The sequence below is a fragment of the Scardinius erythrophthalmus genome (genome assembly GCF_964197995.2).
Source record: "Scardinius erythrophthalmus genome assembly, chromosome: 18".
Classification (NCBI taxonomy): domain Eukaryota; kingdom Metazoa; phylum Chordata; class Actinopteri; order Cypriniformes; family Leuciscidae; genus Scardinius; species Scardinius erythrophthalmus.
Window position 1 is genome coordinate 13489111 of NC_138238.1, and position 23226 is coordinate 13512336.

General features: G+C 38.5%; 1 protein-coding gene across 2 annotated transcripts in view; it reads right to left on the minus strand.

Moving 5' to 3' along the window:
* Nucleotides 1-4031: 4031 nt before the first annotated feature.
* Nucleotides 4032-23226, minus strand: part of znf438 (zinc finger protein 438) — a 47390-nt gene continuing 28195 nt past the window's right edge. The window contains exons 2-5 of one of the 2 annotated variants that reach the window (XM_081393140.1): nucleotides 20335-20409; nucleotides 9414-9487; nucleotides 5741-7352; nucleotides 4032-5654 (exon numbers count right to left, since the gene is read on the minus strand). In XM_081393140.1, the coding sequence (XP_081249266.1) occupies nucleotides 5063-5654; nucleotides 5741-7352; nucleotides 9414-9462 (2253 nt within the window). In that variant the 5' untranslated portion in view covers nucleotides 9463-9487; nucleotides 20335-20409 and the 3' untranslated portion in view covers nucleotides 4032-5062. The remainder of the gene's footprint in view (nucleotides 5655-5740; nucleotides 7353-9413; nucleotides 9488-20334; nucleotides 20410-23226) is intronic. The other variant, XM_081393141.1, reaches the window with a different exon arrangement.

Below are 23226 nucleotides of genomic sequence, written 5' to 3' on the forward strand. Positions count from 1 at the left end.
AAGATGTTTAGATAATGTTTTACCAATTTGCTTTTTACATTCCAGTCAATTCCTTGTGGATCAATTAAAGTCTTATCCTACATTTTTATTATTGAATATCCTCTATAACATCGAATGGATCATATTAAAGGGTTAGTTCACCCAAAAATGAAAATTCTGTCAGTAATTACTCACCCTCATGTTGTTCCAACCCCGTAAGACTTTCGTTCATCTTCGGAACACAAATTAAGATATTTTTGATGAAATCTGATCACTGGATCACTCCTCCATAGGCTTATGGACACTATAACTTGCTGGCCCAGAAAATGTGTTAAAGGCATTGTTAATATAGTCCAAGTGACTCCAGTGGCTCAATCTTAAGTTTATAAAGCGACGAGAATACTTTTTGTGCGCAAAAACAAACAAAAATAATGACTTTATTCCACTTTTCATTTTCTTCTCTCTGGGCCTCGAGTCTTTTCACGTAGTGTTTAAGCGTAGCGCGTCTGTGTTTCACGTCACCACGTAGGCTCACTATGTGTGATACTATGTGTGATTTTCTGGGCCAGCAAGTTATAGTGTCCATAAGCCTATGGAGGAGTGATCCAGTGATCAGATTTCATCAAAAATATCTTAATTTGTGTTCCGAAGATGAACGAAAGTCTTCCGGGGTTGGAACAACATGAGGGTGAGTAATTACTGACAGAATTTTCATTTTTGGGTGAACTAACCCTTTAAGAACAACATGTGAGATGCACATAAAGTGCTGGTCATCTAACTTCTCATTCCAGTGCATGTGTTTACTCCGGGTCTGTAAATGCAGGTGATTGTTATCTACTTTAGACACACCCATTACTTTATTCATTCATCTTCAGCTCAACATAATCTCTCTATTCCTCCTCCTCCAAACAAGATCGATACAGCTTCTTGCTCCCATTAATCTCCATGCAGGTTAATGCTGTATTAAAATGGCTGCTTCTTTTTTTGGGGTGTGAGAACTTTCTCTGTCACTGGCTATCATTCTTTTATCAGTATCCATTCATCATAGTTCATGAAGAATTAATCCTCATCCTCCTCATCATGGTCATCTCAGCAAATGATTTCTCCCATTTTCTTCTGCCGTTTCTTCTGTTTCCCCCCCCCAGCGCTATCTCGTCTCTGCATCTCCTCCTACTTCCTTTCTCTCTCCCTGCAACCTCCTTTCTGCCTTTCTTTTCTACAACCCTACATCCTTCATTTACTTTAAAACAGACACTCTCCTTCTAAAGCTCCATCCTCTAATCCTGTTAGAAGGATGGGCTTTGATCTCCTGCGAGTGATCATGTTTCTGGAGCGAAGGGAGAGAAAGTAGAAGTGAGAAAGAGTGCCACACAGATTAAAGAGGAATATGCATCGGTGTTGACGTTCCTTCACTACTTGCATCTGAAGTGACTGCACTATTGGGACGGAGAAGTTATGATCATTTAATGTAGGCTATAAATCAGAGGCTGAGCTGCTCAGGAAGCACTGAGGAATACAATATAAAAATGTGATAGGAAAAACCTTAATTCATAATCATAAGCGATATACTTGTAAAATACCAGATGTTGCATTTGTGATTCAAATATGTTCAAAATGTGTCTATTAATATTACAATCTAATGATGACATATAGTGATAATCTAATGATGTAAGACATTCAAGCAGACATTATAGAAGCATTAGCACTTCCTCAGTGAATATAGGTTGTTGCATAAAATACACAGACTAATATGAATCCATCATGTGTCCAGCTGAAATTGATTTAATTCTTGCCTTACACTGCTCATTGTTCTGTGCAACCTACAAATGAAGTCTTGCGGTAAATGTCTTTGTATGGGATAAGGTAAGCCTTAAGATGCAGCAGCTTATGTGTTCATTAGAGAGATTCTGAAGGAGGTTGCGGCATACAAAAAACACACAGAATATTATTGTAGTTAGATACTTTTATTTAGGCACCAATAATCAATAATGCAGGGACGACGCTCTCTCTTGCTATTCAGAGCTTGGTTTAAGCCACAAACAGAGAAGTTTAACTATCACAGTGGCAGGGAAATCTTCAGAACTGGAAAAGCTACCATACACTTGTCATTAATGGCTTTGAACCACAAAGAAAGTGTTGATTCAGGCGTAGAGCCTGAAAAGTATTTTACCCATCATAAAACAATCAATCACTTTAAACGTAAGACCACATTTTAAACAAAACATTTCTTTTCCTTCTCTTAAGAGTAAGTTCCACAATGAAAACATTTCAGAGGTAATTTCAACAAGACAAGCAGCTGTTGTCTGTTTGATGACTGATAAAATTGTTGACTTTAGGTTATCTAAAATATGAATTCAACTGGTGCTTTGGGATTTACGGCTTGCTTTGTTGCCAAGAAAGTAATGTTAGTGAACTTTATCCGTTCACTTTACATAGCACCCGTTCAAGATAACCGTTTACAGAACGTACACCAGTCTAAGGTTTGAACACACTCACTCATTCTTTATCATTTCTGAAGTCCATATTCTAATAATAGAATTCAACTATGAAATAACAAATAGAATTATGTTAAGGCTGGAATACACTACAGATTTAAAAAAACTAGGCATCATATATTTGCTGACTATACACTTGTAAATGGTTACAGACAATAATTGGGCATCATATACTATACACACTACCAGATTTTCAAGTTGTTACGAACACAACAAACTTTTTTAAAATCGACTCAAAATATGTAATAGAATTTGAGTCTGTGCGCATTATACAATATGTGGTTTTCTGTTAAATTTGTCAACTCTGACTGCCCAAAATCTCCATCTTGCCCATCGCATTCAGCAACTTGAGTCGACGACTCCAGACTGCAAATCAGGGTAAAAATCGTGCAGTGTATTTTAGCTTTTAAGTAGCCAATCTTTGCCTAGATTCCAGCTCTGCACTCATTCTCTCCACAAACTTCATGAAGTATCCACCTGGGATGCTTTTTAAACAGTTCTGAAGGAGATGCCATGTCTGCTGGACACTTGTTAGCTGCTTATTCTTTACTAATAGGCCGCATCATCCATTTCTTTGCATTTTAATTAAGAGTTTAGTTTTGTAAAAAAAAAAAAAAAAAAAAAAAAAAAAAAAATTTCACACCTAAGTGACCTTTACATACCGTTTATAAAGTGTATTTTAAAACATTGAGAACTCTTGTCAAGTCTGCTCAAACATTTGACTGGTAGTGTAGCCTAGGTGAAGCTGCAGGTTTTTTTAAAAAATGTTTAAAGGGTTAGTTCACCACAAAATTACATTTCTGTCATTAATTACTCATCCTCATGTCGTTCCAAACCTGCAAGACCTTCGTTCATCTTCAGAACACAAATTAAGATCTTTTTGATGAAATCCGAGAGCTTTCTGACCCCCACGTAGACTGTAATGTTATCACCAATTTCAAGGCCCAGAAAGGTTGTCAAGACATTGTTAAAATAGTCCATGTGACTACAGTGGTTCAACCTTAATGTTATGAAGTGACGAGAATACTTTTTGTGCACAAAAAATCTAAAATAGTGACTTTATTTAACAATTTCTTCTCTGCCCAGTCAGTCTCTGATGCTTTTCACGTTGTAAACACAGCGCAGTGCTTCCGGGTTCTACGTCAGAACGCTGGCTCAGTATTGGCCGGCTCCTGCATCGGGGAGGTCATGTGAACAGCGTCGGAGACTGACACATAAGAGAAGAAATTGTTGAATAAAGTCGTTATTTTCGTGGTTTTTCGCACAAAAAGTATTCTCGTCGCTTCATAACATTAAGGTTAAACCACTGTAGTCACATGGACTATTTTAACGATGTCTTTACGACCTTTCTGGGCCTTGAAATTGGTGATAACGTTGCAGTCTATCTGGGCGTCAGAAAGCTCTCGGATTTTATTTGTGTTCAGAAGATGAGCAAAGGTTTTACAGGTTTGGAGCGATATATGGGTTTGTAATTAATGACAGAAATTTCATTTTTGGGTGAAATAACCCTTTAAGACATTTTAACAAATAAATATTTAATTATTAATTATTTTTTTTAGGAGAAAACAGGAGGGGAAGTCTTTATGTAAATATATATTTTCAATATACAGCTTGTATATAGTATTTTTATATATATTTTTGTAATCTATCTATACAAGTATACATATATAACAATTGAGAGGGTTTTTAACATTCCTTTACCCTGAAATATTTTTTTTGAACGGAAAAACAAATATGTTAGACTGATAATATAAATTAAGCACCACACATTTCACCATGGAGAATTCTTTTAAATATATAACATTTCCATCCAAAAATACAACACAGAATATTTCTGACACACACACATTCATACTAAACCTAGCAGTTGAAGATTGGCCAAATTGAGTTTTACATTCTCAGGGATATTTTAAATATTTATTAGTGGACTTGTTTGTCGTAGACTGAAAAGAAACTGTCAGCAGAGGTTTTCCGGCAGTATTTATTTTAGTGGTGGAATGAGGACTGAAACTGTGTGATTATGGTTATGTGTTTGTGGAATGTCACTGATAATTCGTATTACTTTGAATGTTCTTTGACATGTTTTTTCAAGCATGCTAATCATGACCCATTTGTATTCAGTCTACTGCAAATTTTCAATTTGTCTGAGTGCCAATGTGTTTTTGATGAGCCTTTGTTAGTCTGTTTCACCTGATTCACTTTAGCTGAAGGAGTTATTAGCACACAATGTCTCCACAAACCTTAAAAATTATGATTATCATCCTTGGGTCTTTCATTTGCTAGCAGTTTAATTACATCTACAGCTAGGCCATGGTAATGTTTTTGATAGAATTTGAGGTTTGTGATTTGAATGTTATGGATTATTTTATAATGCGTCTATGCATGAAACATTAAAACGTTAAAGAAAAAAGACCAAAAATAAAACAAATAAACATTACAAAATTCAAGCATTACAAAACAACATTTGTGATTTTAAAAACAGTGCAAAACAAAACATCAACAACAACATTAAAGTCTATTAGTGGATTTTTTTCTGAATAAACCACACAATCGACACATGAAGCAAATAATAAATTACCCATTTGTAGTTAATTTGGCCCATCAGTAGGCTTGTTCTCCCCTTTGAAGTCCAGGACATCCCAAAGAAGGGTGGGATTTTCACAGTTGTGCTGTGCCCTCCAATGCTCAATAACTTCTGGTCTCTTATTAAACACCTTACTGCAAAGGATGCAGTTAAATTGAGATCCCACCCTCAGGGATATACCTTTATTGAGGCCCCTTAATACATGGCCCTCCTTACCTAACATTTCCTCTTCTTCCTCCTCCTCCTCTTCTTCTCGACTCTCTCTTGCTCCTTGATGGTGAGAATGGAGGTGGCATTTGAACTTGGAAAAAGAGAAGAACTCCTCATTGCAGGTGCCGCAGTGCACTAGGTTGCGTTTCTCATTGAGTTGCCTCCAGTAATGTGCTGCATGTTTGACCAGCTCATCCTCTGCTTCACGGCCCCCGCGCATGGCCCCATCCCTCGGTCGGACCTGGACCTCCTCTCCGTGCACGTACAACAAATGCAGCTTCATGTCAGCAAAGGTAGGTGTGATGGCCTGGCAGCGCCCACACTTAATTTGTAGCTCGACTGGGTCAACACGCTGTTCTGAGGCCTGTTCATCAGCATCTGAAGACCTGCAAGATATATAAGGAATATCTATGTCAAGAACAAGAAGGCTTTAGCAAGAGTCAACGCTCAAGAGTCAATGTTTGTTACTTACTCTTCTACAGACATGTTTTCTTCATGTTGACTGATGGATGGCTCAACGGTGAGTATTACCCGGTGCACCTCTCTCAAATGGCTGAAGTAGACACCCACATAGCCAAATGACTTATCGCAGAATTCACAGCAAAGGCTCTTCCGGGGCCTGCTTTCCGCATGGTGCAGTTTCATATGAGTGCTAAGACTGCCCGAGTGAGCATAGGCCTTCCTGCATACCGGGCAGACATAGGGCCGCAGGTTACTGTGGCTGTTCATGTGGCTCTGCAAGTGATGCTTGAACTGGAAACACCTGCTGCAGGTAGGACATCGGTACAGTGGACGACTTGTGTAAAACACACCTCCACCACCTTTACAATCTGCCATAGGCTGCTGATCAGTAGCTTGTGAAGACTGGGGAGCACTCAATATTTTTCCTGATATCTGCTGTCCTAATAATAGCTCCTGATCAGGGTTGTCTGGTGTTGACAAAGGAGGAAGTGGTACAAGTTGTGGAATAGCGGTTTCCATTACCAGTACCGGCTTGGGACGTATACTACGATACTTTTTGGATATGTCCAGCAACTTCTCTTGAGAGGCAGAATTTGGAACACCAACTGGAGGTTTCTCGGGTACCCTTCTACTGAAAAATGACAAGGATCTCTTCTTTCGGGCCTCAAAGGCCAGAATATCCTCCATGGTTTTCCTCTTCCTCCCACGTTTCTTGCCTGGAGTTTTCTTGAATTGGGTGTTGTTGTGGTCTTGGCTCAGGGTTTCACTTTTAACTTGGCTGTCTACGGACTTGATGTTGTTGTCTGGAGGGCTTTTCAGGCTGCTTTTGGCTCCACTCACAGTCTGCTTGTCTGAGAATGGGGTGCTGGCAAGGCTGGTTGGTACCAGGAGGGAGTTCTTCACCTTGGCATAGGGCAGGATGGGCAGCTTGCCCTTGGGTGGAGATGGAATGATCTGAACAGCTTTGCTAAAGATAGTGGGAGAGAGAACTGTGATGGCACTGCCAGTCGAGGCTGGACCCTCTATTTGGGTTTTAACTGGTGAGATTTTCTTGACAGGGGCAACAAGGGAGGTTCCAGAAGGGTAGTGCTGGTTTTTGAGTGGACGGGTATCGCTCTTTTGTTCCATTTTTCGATCCGTCTGTGCACCTGGGAACAATGGTGCAATGTTGATTTCAGACGAAGTAGGAGTGTCTATTATAAGCTGCTCAGATACTGGGTCTGAACTCTGTTCTGATTTCACAGCAGATGATTGAGCTTGTGTGGTTGTAGAAACCTTGGCTGGACTCGGCAACTTGCTACTTCCTTTTTCTGAAGCGCTCTTGCTTCTCACCGGTTGGTATCTAGGAATAGGCAGCTTAAGGTTCTTCTGGATTGGCTGTTGCTGTTGTGTCTGAGGTAAGGCCACCAATGAGAAGGTTCCCTCTTGTCCAGCCACCTGCATGAGTGCATAGTTCTGGGCAGGGACCAGGATGGATTTAGGGCTGACAGCCGTGGATGCTTCTGGAAGGGCTGAGGGAGGTTGGCAGGACAGAACTGCAGATGATGGAACCACTGCTGGGGCTTTGGGTGCAATGCTGCGAAACTGGAGACCCTTAATTTGGGAGTGGGGTCGTGCATCACCTGTCAAAACAAGATAAGATAACACCTTCAACTTTGTCATTTAAGAAATAAGATGTACAGAACTAAAGCGAATAAAAAAAAGGGTCTAACCCTGTTCTTCTTTTACATTGTTTCTTACACACATACACCAATTCGCCCTGGGGCAAAGGGTTTGATTCAAGCTCAGCGTATTGCTCTTGTTCATGCTGCAGTTCACTAAGTCTTAAAACTTCTCATGCTTTCTAATTCACGCTGACACACACACATACACACACACACACACACACACACACACACACACACACACACACACACACACACACACACACACACACACACACACACACACACAACGCAGAAGAAATTATCTTACTTTAAAGCATTAAAATGGCCCAGCAGAGGAAGCTTTAATACATGAACAGGAATAACCGTTAAACTATATTCAAAACACATCATGACTGTGAACCTTGCGGACTTCTGTCTAATATAACGGCTGACATGAAAAATAACTAATAGGAAATATATGAAAAAGCTCAGCAGAGATGAAAAAAAAAAAAGTACATTTACATTTCTTCATTTGGCAGACACATTTATCCAAAGTGGCTTACAGTGCATTTAAAATATGCATTTATCAGTTTAAATGCATCAGATCATCAGATTTCTAAAGAAGATGGAAAAAATTGAAAGGATGTTTCCACGTCTTTTCAGAAGTCTGTATGTGCAAAGCAGGGTCATTCCTAATTCCATTTAGGCAACTATAGAATTAATTAGGTTAAAAAAAGAAACATCATACAGAGCTGGCTTTCACCAGGCCTAAAAGGGGAAGATGAGAACAGCAGAAGGAGTGGAGAGTACTCTATTTTAGGTGAAAGAAAAGGGGACTTATTTTTAGACACAGTAATGTTCATGAAGAAAACGAAGAGCATCACGGACCAAATAGCAGAATGAAAGGTGAAGAGTTGAAAAGGTGAGATCTGGTGTTTATGTTAGTAGAAAGGTTACGCTCCGGCCACCACATATATCTGTGTGTACACTGTAAAAAATTTGCTGTAGTTTTGCAGCTGTTTGCCAGTAACTTACTGTAGATTTAAATTTATGTTATTTACAGGCAACAGTTTGTTCAAAGTTAAATGAACATTAAACATTAACAAGTCTTTGTCTTTAAAGAATAAAATTATAAAATAACAATCTAATAAAGCATTCTGGGAACCAGAAATCTTCATCAACCTTTTTCTGTTTTTTTCCTTCAGATTTTGGTTCCCAGAATGCTTTGTATGAGGATGTTATTTTAGTTTTATTCTGTAAAGATAAAGACTTGTTAATGTTTAATGTTCATTTAATTTTGAACAAATTGTTGCCAGTAAATAACATAAATTTAAATCTACAGTAAGTTACTGGCAAGTAGCTGCCAGTAATACTGTAATTTCTACAGATTTTTCTAACAGTGTAGGTCTGTTTTTTGTTGTTGTAAAAACCAGAATGTGTTTGTGAGAACTAATTCAGTGTGCATACGTGTGTGTTTACACCTCACCAATGCGTAAAGGAATGCAGGCCAGATGTTGGCCAATAGGTCATGGGGACTTACCTGATGGGCTAACATTACAAAATTGCCTAATTTTGTAGTATAATTCTTTATGACTTCTAGGGATAGACAGGTACATGAGTACACGTAAATTACTTTTTGAAGTGAATTTATTTTTCCAACTGAAGACATTTCACATTGATCTAAATTCAGTAGCATTTATGCACAAACATAAAAAGGGGCTTTTAACCAATTTTGTGATCAGTTACAGAGTTATTATTAATGATGGTTCTTTGTGGTCAGATTCATCAGAGAACAATTAGAAAATAAGTGTCAGGATTAAAGGACGTTCACACAGAAAGCATTCTTTCTTTTAATGGATACAGTGAGCTGAATGGGAAAATGTATGATGTACATTAATCAGCAGATTACTTTTTAATTGTTTAATCTATATACTTCAAAAGCAGACAACATTTTCGTGACTACAACTGCAACAGTATTATCATTTGACCCTAAAAGATGTGCTTCATAAGACTGCATATTATTATCTCTATACTCACTCTGTGTGTGTGATTTCAGAGGGCTGGAACGGTGCTCTTGGGTTTTCATGTCTGCCACACTGTCACTGAAGATCCTGAACAAAAAAAAAACAAATACAGAGAACAGAACTGAACCTCTGCTGTGTAATTAACACAATAGATTCTTTAAATTACAGTGTTTAGATGTGTCCGCCTGCGTCCCCCCCCCTCCCTTCCCTGACTATCTCGATCAAAACCAGAGGACATTCCAGATGTCACACAGGCTCTGATTAGAGTCGAGGCAAAGGCAGAAAAACAACAGGAGGGGAAGGATAAGGGAGGGAAAGACGGCTAACCGAGGAGGAGGGGACCCTGGAATGAGCCAGGTGAGATGGGAACCAACCCTAATGTGCGTGTGGTAGTGGGACGAGGATCGGGAGGGGGGATGTCATTTGGCCTGTACATGAAGGTCCTCATCTGTGGCAGTGAGATAGCAGCCTTGATGTGCGTGTGTGAGTGTTGAGGGGGACTATATTTTAGGGAGGGGGTTTGTCCAGCACCCTGTAGGTCTGAAAAGAGATGAAAGGAAGGGATCTGCAGGAGATAAGAGAGGTGGACACACACGGTCGTTCTGGCTAGAACATCCATATCCAGCGGCCATGAGCTCTGACTGCCACAGATACACACACTTACATGCACAGCACATCTGTCATATCTCTACGCCTCTAAAAACTTCCCGATCTCTAAACACAACCCAGGTCTGTCGTACCATATTTTCGCTTGTTTAATCAAGCCTGTGTTGGCTAATTCCCCTGTTGTTCTGGGCAAGCTGTGAAGTCGTTAACACGTGTGAAAATAAACAAAATAGGAAAAAGATGAAGAGACAATAAACTGCACATGCTAAACATTGTAAGCCAAGTTTCTTCAGAGAATTTAACGATAATATCCCAGCTCAAAGAGAGGCTCCACTGATCTGTTTGATATGAAAACAAAAAGAGTGTTATTATTTCACAAATTTACACAGAGAAAGCATTATCTGATAATTTAGTTTTTTAAGCTTTCCTTAATTTAAGTACACGACCAGTTGAAGGTTTGGACACACTTGCGCATTCTTTATTTATTACAATTTTCCACACTTTAGAATAGTAAAGTCTTCAAAACTATAAAATAACACAAAATGGAAGTATGAGAATTATGTAGTTTAAAAAAATTTATATGTAGGCATAATTTTTTTTTTTTTTTTTTTTGTCAGTTGGGTCAATACTTTTGACTGGCCCAAAAAGTGGCCCTAAAATGTATTTGGACACTTAAGTCATAGACTTATAAGCTTGACACCAGTTGGTTAAAAGTTAAATTCCAAATGCCACTACGTTAATTTTTGCATCTACTGTGATGAAATGTACACGTTTAAACTCAGCAGCAATACATATTTCCTTCCTTATTGTGACGTACATTGGAGTGAAGTGGAGTTTAAGCAAACTAAATGATTGGAGAAGTCCAGAGAGAAAGTTTGATTAAAAAAATAAAAGCTCAAAAAATGCGCACAAAATTTTTAATATATGCATGGATGAATTATTCAAAATAAGATCAATAAAATTCATTTAGAAAGTAGTTTAGAAATACTGAATAAATACTGTCCAAATGCTTTCTGAGGCTAATGTATCTGTGGCATTATCCTTAAATGCATGTGAAGAGGTTAGATTATCTTATAGCATTGTTGTTTGGATGTGTACGAGTACAAGTGCGTGTGCGTGTGTTTGAGTGAAAGGTCAGTTGTCTTTCTCAGAAGACGAGACATTTTCATAGAAAACACCACTGTTTGCCAATCTGTTTTTTAATACCTTGTTTGAAAGAGACTGCTTCTCCACAGCAGACTTATGGACACACAGTTTTTGCAGGAACGTCACACACACACAAACACACCTGCAGTATCTTATCTTGTGACAGCCACAGCAACAAAATATTAACCAGAGGAAATGAAAACACAAACATGCCAGTACACCGTAACATGCTACGTACATGCGCCTGCAAAAAGACTGTGCTCTGCAGGAACAATACAACAGATGTTAAAACATGTCAGTCAACTAGAGCGCCCTAACAAAAGAACCACATGAAATAATATCAACTGTGCATAACACACGCACAAACACACTCTTGAGTAATTAGCTGTCACCTAAGCCAATCAATGGGGAAGGGAAAAAATCTATTCCAATTTCAAAACTACAGGCTTGCCTGTACACGCAGATGTGGACTAATCAATAAGGAAAGCATCCCGAATCAGAAAGACGAAAGAATACAGAACCAAAATATTCTCAATGACTGAACCATTTCAATGTAAATCACTGGATAAATAAAGGAGTCTCACCCATAAATGCTGCTGAAAACAAATACATTTTATAGAATATCCTGGCTGTTCTTTTTTAAATGATGGAAGTGAATGGGAATGAGGACTCTCGAAAAACAACACAAAAGTATTGGATAGTATGATTAATGCAGTGTGATCCAACGTTTCTGAAACTTTTTTGAGGAATAGAATGAAATTTGTTATTCAGTGAAAATCATAGTAGCTTGCCAAACTCAATCGCTTCTGTGTGCATCTAAATATAGTGTCAAGATGCATCACACCAGGTTTGATATCAAAGAAGACCAGTGATGTTTGACTTGACTGATGTCAAACCTTCTGAATACTACTGTAGACAACTGCAAATTAAACCATTTTATGTCACTTTTTGTTGTTATTTTCGGAGCTTGAAAATTGTATAGAAAAACAATGTTACATTAAATAAGCAAAAAAATTGTAAACAATTATGAAACATTTGTTACATGATTTTATATTTGCTATCCAAATCATACTTAAGCCATATTTTTCAATAAATAATATTAGCAGTAATCATATCTGGATTCTACAGGAATGTATGGTTTGCAGGAGCCAAAAGATAACCGTGTGTCAATTTCTCTTGGCAGTGATGTTTTTTTTTCTTGAAGACGCTGTGGTGAGGAGCCTCATTTCCGCAGAGCCGACCAGACAGGATGCTGTAAATCAAGGTATTGAACTTTGACCCACGGAATGCAGTCGCCAAGGGCAACTTAGTGTGTGTCACCTCCACGGTGAAGTGTTGGATATGAAGTGACTGCGACAGCCAAAAAGATTCTCAGCAATTGGGTTGATGTTGCATGAATGTTCACAGTAGGAGGGAGCCAAGTGCTACAATTTCGAATTTAGATGGGTAATTTTAGCTCAATTTTAGATTCTAGAATAAAGACGTGAGAAGACAGATAGCACAGGATTTGTTTTCGATAATAGCATTCACCCAGATGAAATGATCAGGGGGTGTATGAGGAAGGCCAAGAAACCATAATGAAAAGTGTGAAAGACTGTGGCCAGAGGCTAAGTCTACGTGAGTCACCTTAAAAAACCTTTAAACGACCTTTTGCTGTTTGGTGTGACATTTGTATTCCTTAAGTAGGTCACACAGTAGAAAAGACTGCATAAACCCTCACACTCCACCTTCAACCAACTTCCATAACATCTTTTCCTTGTTTCATCATCATTCATCATTTCATCATGCTCTCATTTCCAAATTTTCCTACACTTCTCTCTTTTTGCCTTTCAGTATAGGGTTGCATAGTATAAATGGTACTAATGCTTGCTAATGGGATACTTCACCCAAAAATAAAAATTCTGTCATCATTTTACTCACCTTGAAGTTGTTCCAAACCTGTATGAATTTCTTTCTTCTGCTGAACACAAAAGAAGATATTTTGAAGAATGTTCAAACAGTTTATGGGCCCCATTGACTTCTATATTATGGAAAAAAATACTATGGAAGTCAACGGGGCCCATCAACTGTTTGGTTACCGACATTCTTCAAAATATCTTCTTTTGTGTTCAACAGAAGAAAGAAATTCATACAGGTTTGGAACAACTTCAGGGTGAGTAAATTATGACAATTTTTATTTTTGGACAGAAAAAAAAAAAAAAGCCAGCCCTACATTTATTATTTTATCAGTTGCCCACAAAGAACAATAACTATAAAGATAACTATATAATAACTATATTAGCATCCACACCAACTGACGATAAGATTGTTTATTCTAAGAGCACAGCAAATGCTCAAGCTCTTTAAAGTCGTCTAGATTCAGATTGGCTGTCAATCGATGTTTGTTTATCAACTGAGAAAAAAAAAAAAAACGATATCATTCCTCTGTCGTTATCATTATAGCTATGGTGTGGACTTTACTATTCTCACAGAATAAGAACGATTATTAAAACTTTATAGTTATTTTTATTATTATAGTTATCTTTCTAGGTGCGAATGGGCCTTAGGCTAACTCACTCCTACCAACTTCACAGGACCATAGACAGAAAGACAAAGACCTGCATCAAGTTTTCCTGAGTGATGGAGGGTGTGGTTAAAGATCTCTGTCTTCAACTCTGTGTATAATATCAGAACAGAGAGGCCAGGGAAAAGAAACCTGTTATAATATGCACATTTTTAATGTTAGAGAATATGAAACTGAGCATCAAAGCTTATGCAGATACTCCTGCCTCAGTACTTGTTCAGGTCTGGAGACCCCAGGGAGTTAAGAGTGAACTCGGGTAGCTTTAAAGAAGTTATAAGACGAGCAACGGTTATCTAGATAGGGTAGAACCAAAAAGAAAGTCTGTTTGCACATAAACACGGTTGTGTTTGCATGCGATCAGTGGCCAACATTTCTTTTATGTCCACAGACAAGTGTATTCTCACTCTCTGCTCTCAGGGTTAAAGGGATAGATCACATAAAAATGAAAATTCAGTCACTATTTACTCATAACGTTCCTTATATGACTTACTTTCTTCACATTACTCTTTTCCAAATATAAGAAAGTACCAAAAGCATCATAAAAGTAGCCTTTTACACAACCACACAAAGTAGAATATAGTACACAACCAATATGAGCTATGAGATATAATTTCTGCCGCTTGACAGCCCCTTGTCAACATTAACCTACATTGTATAAAAGCAGCATGAACAATCTGGTGAGTAAATGATGGCAATTTTTATTTCAGGTGAAGTATCTCTTTAAGCTTCGGCATGCAGTTTTACCCTCTGTCCCTCTGAAATCTCGCAGGAATCATGCACATTGTGTTCAACAAAGGCACCAGTTGTAAATCTAGACTTCAGAGCGTGTGTCATGTGATGGAGGAGCTGTCTCTCATTTCCCTGCCATAGAGAAGGTCTCTCTGATATAGCAGCTGTTTCTCTGATGAGTTGGAGAATCTGGGAAACATTGTCTGGCGAGATCAAAGTGAAGCGGGGCTGTAATTACCACGGTAACCAACAGTAAAGCTGTTAAATTAAGCAGGCTCAACCTTCAGTCTGTTAATGAGAAATTTCTCTCCACTCATTAGAGAAGGCATTTATGAGGCGAGACAAAACCGCACACTGGGGTCTGGAGAGTTATTTATTGATTGAAGGCATTTATCATACCTAAACATTCAGTAAATAAAGTGTTACGCAGTTACAACGGAACTAATCAGGTCAGAGCTACTCTACATACAAGACTACACTAAAGCCAGATTCAATTAATCAAAACAAAAGAAAGAACATTCAAAATCCCTTCAGAGAAAACTTCCCAAGGTCCAATGTGCCTGAGAAAATGGAAAAACTAAATAGACACAAGGTTCACTAGTGAAGTCTGTTGGACAGCTGCTACTAGTCGACACTGAAAACAATAGTCTATTACACAGAAAAAAATACACAAGATTGAATCGTTCAAATTACTGTCATTTTAATGTTACTGTGAAGAATCAGGGCACAAGCCGTGAAAACAGAGAGAGGCCGATGGCGCGAGTGTTAATGAACTTCACTGCGTGCTGCACCAGTCTGGAGTCCCAGCTCTGAAGGATAAGAGGAGGAGTGACGACAGTGGGAGAGGAGAGAAGGCCAGGCCTAGGCATTTAAGTTGTGTTTTGTCTGTATGGGCAGCAGTCGGCTATGAACTTGCACCTGCCGTTTACTTTCGTAGGTGTGATAGCTGAAGCAGGCAAATGCCCATTGCATATTCACTTAAATTCCAAAAGCTTTAGAATCAGAATTAGAATGAGCTTTATTTGCGTGTGCGGCATTTAGCGGCATTTATTACGTGATTTGTCTGTTTGATTCATAGATTAAGTGCTCAAATGGATCATATATACACACAAGTCTTTAGAGGGTTTCTTACTTTTAGACTAGTCGGTAACAAAACTTCTGTTTAAACGACTTTCAAATTAGTGATGCATTGCGCCCTATTTGACAGCTGTCACAATTACCAATACGCAGCTTAGGTCCAAAAGACCTAAAGCTTTGAAAGTGCACAAGTTTTTAATATGTTATTAAATATCAAATTTCCATTTTTTGTTTTGAAAATGGGACTGAAACAGCTGTCTATTTTATAACGAGGTCGGTGGTAGCAAAGGGAGTTCTCGGATCTCCTGAGACGCTCCAAAAGGGATTTGTCGAGGCCTTGGTCGCTCATTGACTGTAAACACAGGAAATGTACAGCTGGATCCAGAACTTAATACTGTAGACTATGTACTATACACTATATCACCCCCCCCCCACCCCCACCTAAATACAAAACATTCCACTATGTTGCCTCGAAAGTGAGCGACAAGCATCAATGATGCACAAAGAATGAGACTGTATGCCAAGTAATGACTACAACAGCTCCCCATTGAGACTTTATAATGACTGGTAATGAAGCACCATGACCTATCAATAACAGCTTAGCATTATTGCAGTGGGCTGCAGCGCAGGACTGTGGTAACAGCAGTCCTTGCAAATCTGACCTCAACTATATCATCTTAAATAAAGATCAACTGTGTCACTGTGCCACAAGAGAATAAGAATACTCTGGGAAACAAGGTCAAGTGATTGTTTTATACAATGGAATATAAAACCGATCTGGCAGCCAAAGAGCAACAACTGCAATGGCAATGACACTTTAACTGTGTGAGCCAGGGGTTCCAATCCTGCTCCAACCTAGATTAAACACCTGAACCAGCTAATAAAGGTCTTACTAGGCATACTAAAAACGTCCAGGCAGGTGTGTTGAGGCAAGTTGGAGCTAAACTCTGTAGGACAGTGGCCCTCCAGGACCGAGTTTAGACACTAGTGTGAGCTTTTACCAGTCGTATGGTCAGTAAATCACACCCAAGTTTAAAAGGTGCGATCACAGTGAAATTTTTGGTGACATTTCGCCAGCAACCTGTATGACCATCTTAAACACATTGCAAAATCTGTGTGGGGATGCACATGCATTCCTATTGAAATGACTATTTCACCTGTTAAAATGTGACTGCACCATAAAGGGGAAATGAAACAGTCAATCAAGTTTACATGATTTACAAGATGGATTACCACTATAATCAACAATTATATAAGAAACATGACAAATGTAAACATATAAAAGAAAAAAAGAAAAAACGTTATATCTTTCGCGGCCAGGGCGCCACCATTGTGCAGTATTCTAACATGTGACGTCACGGGGTTGGTTGGCTTTAATAAACCTGGCTGAATATAGGAATATTCCGACATCAAACTGTCTACACCACGGTGTTTTGACCGCGAACAACTAACGACGTCTAACGTTATATGTTATATACAGCAGATGGACTCTGACACGGTGGGCATCGCAGTACAACAGCCACACTGACACCAGGTAGCGTTGCAACTTGCCAACCCGCTCTTCGCCCCAAACCACCACCGGCTGTTCAACATAACGGCGTACCACTGCTCGGTTCCCACGCCGTATCGGCTCAAATGCATATATTAATACATGCTAACTTACATGGTGTTGACAAAAGACAGGAACATGATGGCAGACATCGTGAACAATGTTTCCATATGCAGTTTGTTAACATATAACGTTAGACGTCGTCTTTTTGTCTGGTACTGATAAACTTCACTAAGTTAGCTAAACACTAAGTTAGCGTTAGCTAGTTCATGCTTACAGCTGTTAGCTAATAATGACTATACCTAACGTTAGTTGTTCGCGGTCAAAACACCGTGGTGTAGACAGTTTGATGTCGGGATATTCCTACATTCAGCCAGGTTTATTAAAGCCAACCAACCCCGTGACGTCACATGTTAGAATACTGCACAATGGTGGCGCCCTGGCCGCGAAAGATATAACGTTTTTTCTTTTTTTCTTTTATATGTTTAATTGTTGATTATAGTGGAAATCCATCTTGTAAATCATGTAAACTTGATTCACTGCTTCATTTCCCCTTTAAAGTTGGCAAGAAACAGAAATTGCAATAATCTTTTCTTCTCTACTGTGACGTATATACAGTAGGAAAGCACCGAAATGAAAATTCTGGATGCTCTTAAAAAATGCTTTGAAAAAAATATTTTTTTCTTATTTCAAATCAGCTTATTTTTGTATAATTGTATTAATATGATACTTTTTAATTAAATTCAATAATTTTAATGAAACATTTATTTAAATAAAATAACACTTAAGTGTTCACTGTATAAATTAAATATAGATTAAACTTTGTTAAAGCTGTGTTTTGTTGTTTGATTAAAGGTCCCGTTCTTCGTGATCCCATGTTTCAAACTTTAGTTAGTGTGTAATGTTGTTGTTAGAGTATAAATAATATCTGTAAAATTATAAAAATCAAAGTGCAATGCCAAGCGAGATATTTTATTTAACAGAAGTCGCCTACATCGAACTGCCCGTTTGGACTACATCCCTCTACTTCCTTTCCGTCATTAAAACCGTTTTTTGGCTAACCTCCGCCCACAGGAATGCTCCCTCAACTCTACCGAAATTCGTTTATGTACTTGCGCACTTCTAATAACTTAGTGTGTTTACTCAGCTCTTACGGTGATTTTCTGAAGTAAAACTGACGCTTCATCTTTTGTGTGATGTACAATAAACTTTATTAAACTCATCCGTATGTTTGATCATCATTCAGACAGCAGACTTGTAGGCTATTAATAAATAATGGATACATACAAGCAGATGACAAATACGTTATAATAACCGTAATTAAACTACTAAACTATACCCGTTTCATCTCTATACAGCACTCTGACTCTGTAGGCATTATTGTCCGACTCGAAATGATAACTGTTACTGAGACTTTCTGATATTATCATCATTCCGTGAGATGAAATTGTCCTGAGAGACTGAGCGCGAGCTCATGAAGCTCCTCCCCCTGGGTTGTCCAGCAGCAGCTTATTTGCATTTAAAGGGCACACACTAAAACAGCACGTTTTTCTGAGCCCCAAAAAATGACAATTTAAACATGCTGTAAAAAATTATCTGTTGGGTATTTTGAGCTGAAACTTCGCATACACACTCTAGGGACATCAGAGACTTATTTTACATCTTGTGAAAAGGGGCATAATACGGGACCTTTAATATTAATGACTCAGCAGCAAGTATTTATAGGCTGCTGTCACTTTAAGACCGAATGCACAGATCCAATATAATGATACACATCTGATTTCTTTCTCAACTCTTTATGTTCACTTAAGACATAACCGACTGTGTTAACGAGAATACTTGCAGAGACTGGTATTTTGACAATTTTGTGTGTGTGTCCGTTCAAGCACAAAAAGCTGCAAAACAGGAATCTAAAATGCACCTCTCTGTGAGTGTGCCCTTCGAGTTGTGTGGCTGTGCTGTGCGCACGAGTACCGAAATAATGGTGAAACTTAGCAATTAATCCAAAAAACGCATGCGAGCAGAATATTGAGTGGAGCGCCACACCGCGCACTGATAATGGGTAGAGCAAGAGTAAAACCCAATAGAGAGCCTGAGTCCCTCCCCTTCCGGTCGACCACCATGGGACCTTAGTTCGGAAAAATATTGTATGGTAGTCAATGGCGAGAGACAACAAATATTTTGATCTCGTTTGAATTGTGCCCTGATTTACACATATGATGTATGTCAATTTAAAAGATACATTTTAAAGGCAAGAAAGTCGCAGCTTGATGTAAAACTGCTGAGGTATAAGACTGTGAAAATACGTAATTAGAAAGACTACAAACCCAGAAGGCGCACATGCGACGTCATACCTTTTCTCTCAATGAATGAAGCTAACTTTACTGAAGCTAATGTCTGTCATTTTTTCTATAGTCTTACATTATAATCGTAACGTAACGCCGTCATGCCTGAGTGTTTTGAGCCAGAATACACACATACGAGCAACGGATCTTGTGACGTACATAGTGCGAGACGAGAGATGTAGTTCATTGAGCGATTTTCACATAAAACTAAACGTTACCCTGAACTACACAAACTGTTTTATGACAAACTGCAACTTTCTTGACTTTCATAAATACCTTTTAAATTGACAAACATCATATGTGTAGTTCAGGGCACAGTTCAGACGGAATAAAAAGATAAGTTATCTCTCGCCATTGACTTCCATACATATTTTTTCCGAAGTAAGGTCCCATGAGCCGGAAGCGGAGGGCGGGACTTAGGCTCTCTATTGCTGAACACTGAGGGGCGGGGCGGGGTGGGGCGGCATATATTCTCGGCTCATATTTTCGGACTTTCTGCCAAAAAACGAAATTTGGGTGCATCCCTAATATACAGCTTCTTGAACAAGAAAAAAATTTAGGTTAGACTTGGATTTTGTCCATCATGATTTGACTGGATTGTTGTCGTTTGAGAAATGCTGCGATCTCATGTGAGGGACAGGTTGCAGGAGGGGAGGAAGTACTGTCCCCACCCTCGCACTGGTGTTGAGAGAAGAGATGTTGTTGTGAGGGGGAGGGGAAGGTAATGTTTTTGATTAAAGAGTGAGAGGGCAAATCAATTTTAAAAAATATAATGTGCATGGATACATTTTTTTATAATAAACACTGCAATAATCTATAAAACAATATATTATACAAATGATCGACTTTGATTTCATGGGGACTTTCATGGAGCGTACTAATATCACAATAAACTTCTGTATGATGTTCAGAAAAATACCCAAAGAATCTTCAGCGTCTCTGTCACAAGACGGGCCACAATCCTCCTCTTCTCCTTCCACAGCCCTCTGCTCACCTGAAACAACCACAAAACAAACAGTTAAAGCCCATTTACACTTCAGATCGATCGGATAGCTGTCCAATTGGATATGCACAATCCATTTACACTCGACTACATAAATGTGTCTCCACAAACCAGATATAAATCTCATCTACTACTCCCATGCTATATGCAAACATAGTTCACTTCTATGATGATGCTAAAGCCAGCCGGTGAAATTTTCCACATCATATGGAATTAGTATTTGAGATTTGCGGCCACTCTTTCTATGCATCTCATCCATGACTGTGTGACTTCCGTATGCTGTCACAGACTTGTTAGGAGTAAACTTTACTGTGCGACCTAAACAACCAGAGGCATTTACATTTGGTCTTTTCATGATCCTGTAATTATCCATTTATGAAAAAGGATTAAATGAATACCCCCGCAAAGGACCTTTCAACCACATAATGTGTCCAGCACACAGAAAAGATTGTTTGAGACTAAATAAATAATAAGAAATAAATTATTCACTTGACATTCTTGATCCACACTGACTACCCTTGTTAGACACTCCCTCATGAAACGGGGAAAAAAGGGATGTGGAAAGAGAAAAGTTTATTCACCTGTACGCTAATTCAGCACAACTATGTCTTCAGCCTCTGTGAGCATCTAAGACAGCAGAGATAATCAGTTCCAACACCTTCTTTTGATTTCGAAGCAGGGCTTCCTAATGTACGCAAGTACACAAACATGCTCTCGCACACCATGGTCTGAAAAGTCCACAAACACTTGGAACAAGCCTTCACTGTAAACACGCTGCCTCTTTAAATCTTCAGCTGTAAATTATGAATGTTCTGAGTGTAACAGTGTGATAGACAAGAGCCCTGGAGTCCCATCAGGGTAAAACACAAAGCTTACATCCCTCACCTTGGATGTGTGTGTGTGTAGGGGTCAAATAGAGTCAGCACCACACAAGGACACAAGCAGATGCTGAAGCACTCAGTCAATAACGTTCAGCCCCCAGACACCGTTGACCTCACCGGGAGGTCCGTATGAAATCGCTCTTTACCGTCTGTATGACTATAATCTGCTGTACAGTCAAGGGAGAAATGATCTCTTTATATGATGTATTACTGAGGTTTGCTTATTGATTATTCATAATGCTTCACAAAGTGGCTCTCTATGTCTCTGAATAATGTATAAGAGACTCAAATACATGGTATTAAAATAAAACAAATCAACTTTAGGGCTTTTATTTGTGAAGTTTTAGAAAGTGGGACATCCTGTGTTTTTGTAATGATTAGTATAATGAGCAATGTGAGAGTACGATGTTGGTGTGTCAGTGCGAATTCATTAATCATATTAAATTGGCTTGCATTGATCGTTCATCTAAGTGATAATAAGAGCATTTAAAAAGAGCTTAAACTGAAGTTCATGTGCCAAATGAGATGAGGCCAAATATCTACTGTGCAGTGCTGGCAGCCGCCATAAATAACAAAACAACAAGAACTCTGCAAATGGATTTCACATACAGTGCATGAACTCTGCTTCTATAACAAGAATTTATGGTGAAAACATACCAGATTTTTATTTTCTGAAGAAAATGTCAGCAGTGCTTGTCATGTATGGTGTAATGCAAGTCTATGAGATTTTCTGGCCTGTTTTATTGTCCACCAGGCGAAGTCCGTTCAGTTCTTGCCAGAATAAGTCCGCTGCGTTTGCAAGGGTGGTTGTCTTCAGCAAAGTCTATGATTGCTTTCCATACAAGGAAAATAAAGTCATCATATATGCTACCGTTCAAAAGTTTGTGGTTGGTGATATTTTTTAATGATTTAGAAAGAAGTTATTTATGCTCACCAAGGCTACATTTATTCAGAAATACAGAAAAAAAACAGTAATATTGTGAAATATTACAATTTAAAATAACGTTTTCTATTTTACAATGAAATTTGAATTATCAGCAGTCATTACTTCAGTCTTCAGTGTCACATGATCTTTCAGATACCACTATGCTTATTTGGTGCTAAAGAAACATTCTTATTATCATCACAGTTGAAAACAGTTGTGCTGCTTAATATTTTTGTGGAAACTAGGGATGCATCGCTAGAAATTTTTTGGGCCGATACTAATACTAAAAAACAACTATTGGCCGATTCCACTACTGATATAACTTTTATCATTAAAATAGATTACTGTTTTGATTATGTTTTAAATTAGAAAAAAGTTAAATGTGTCCTTACTGAATAAAAGTATTCTTTTTTTTATTTTATTCTGCCCTTAACTTTTGAACTGCAGTGTTTATATTCATAATTACACTTAGAAAAAAATATTTTTAGATGCCTGAAGTATACATATGGTGTCAATTTAAGACTCTTGTCACAATTAAAAAAAAACATATTAATTATGTAACATGATTTAAGCACTAAATAGAAACTCCAGCATTGTGAGCAACATATGACAAATGACAACTTTATCTTAAAGGTCCCATGACATGAAATTTTCACTTTCTGAGGTTTTTTAACATTAATATGAGTTCCCCTAGCCTGTATATGGTCCCCAAGTTTCTAGAAATTTCAATCGGTGTAAATCGAGCTTTTGCTATCTTTCTCTGCCTTTGAGAAAATGGACGCTCAATCGCGCTGATCTTGAATCTCCTCCTTGTGACGTCATAAGGAGGAATGTTACCTCCCTTGTCTCTGCTTTGCCCGCCCAGAGAATATTTTCCGCCCATGAGAAAATGAGCTAGGAAGGAAGTAGGAACGCACGCGCGCGCGCGATTTTAGTTTGTTCACGAGAGATATCATGGCTTTTGAGCGAGCGAAGCATAACAATTGCTCAATAATTGGATGT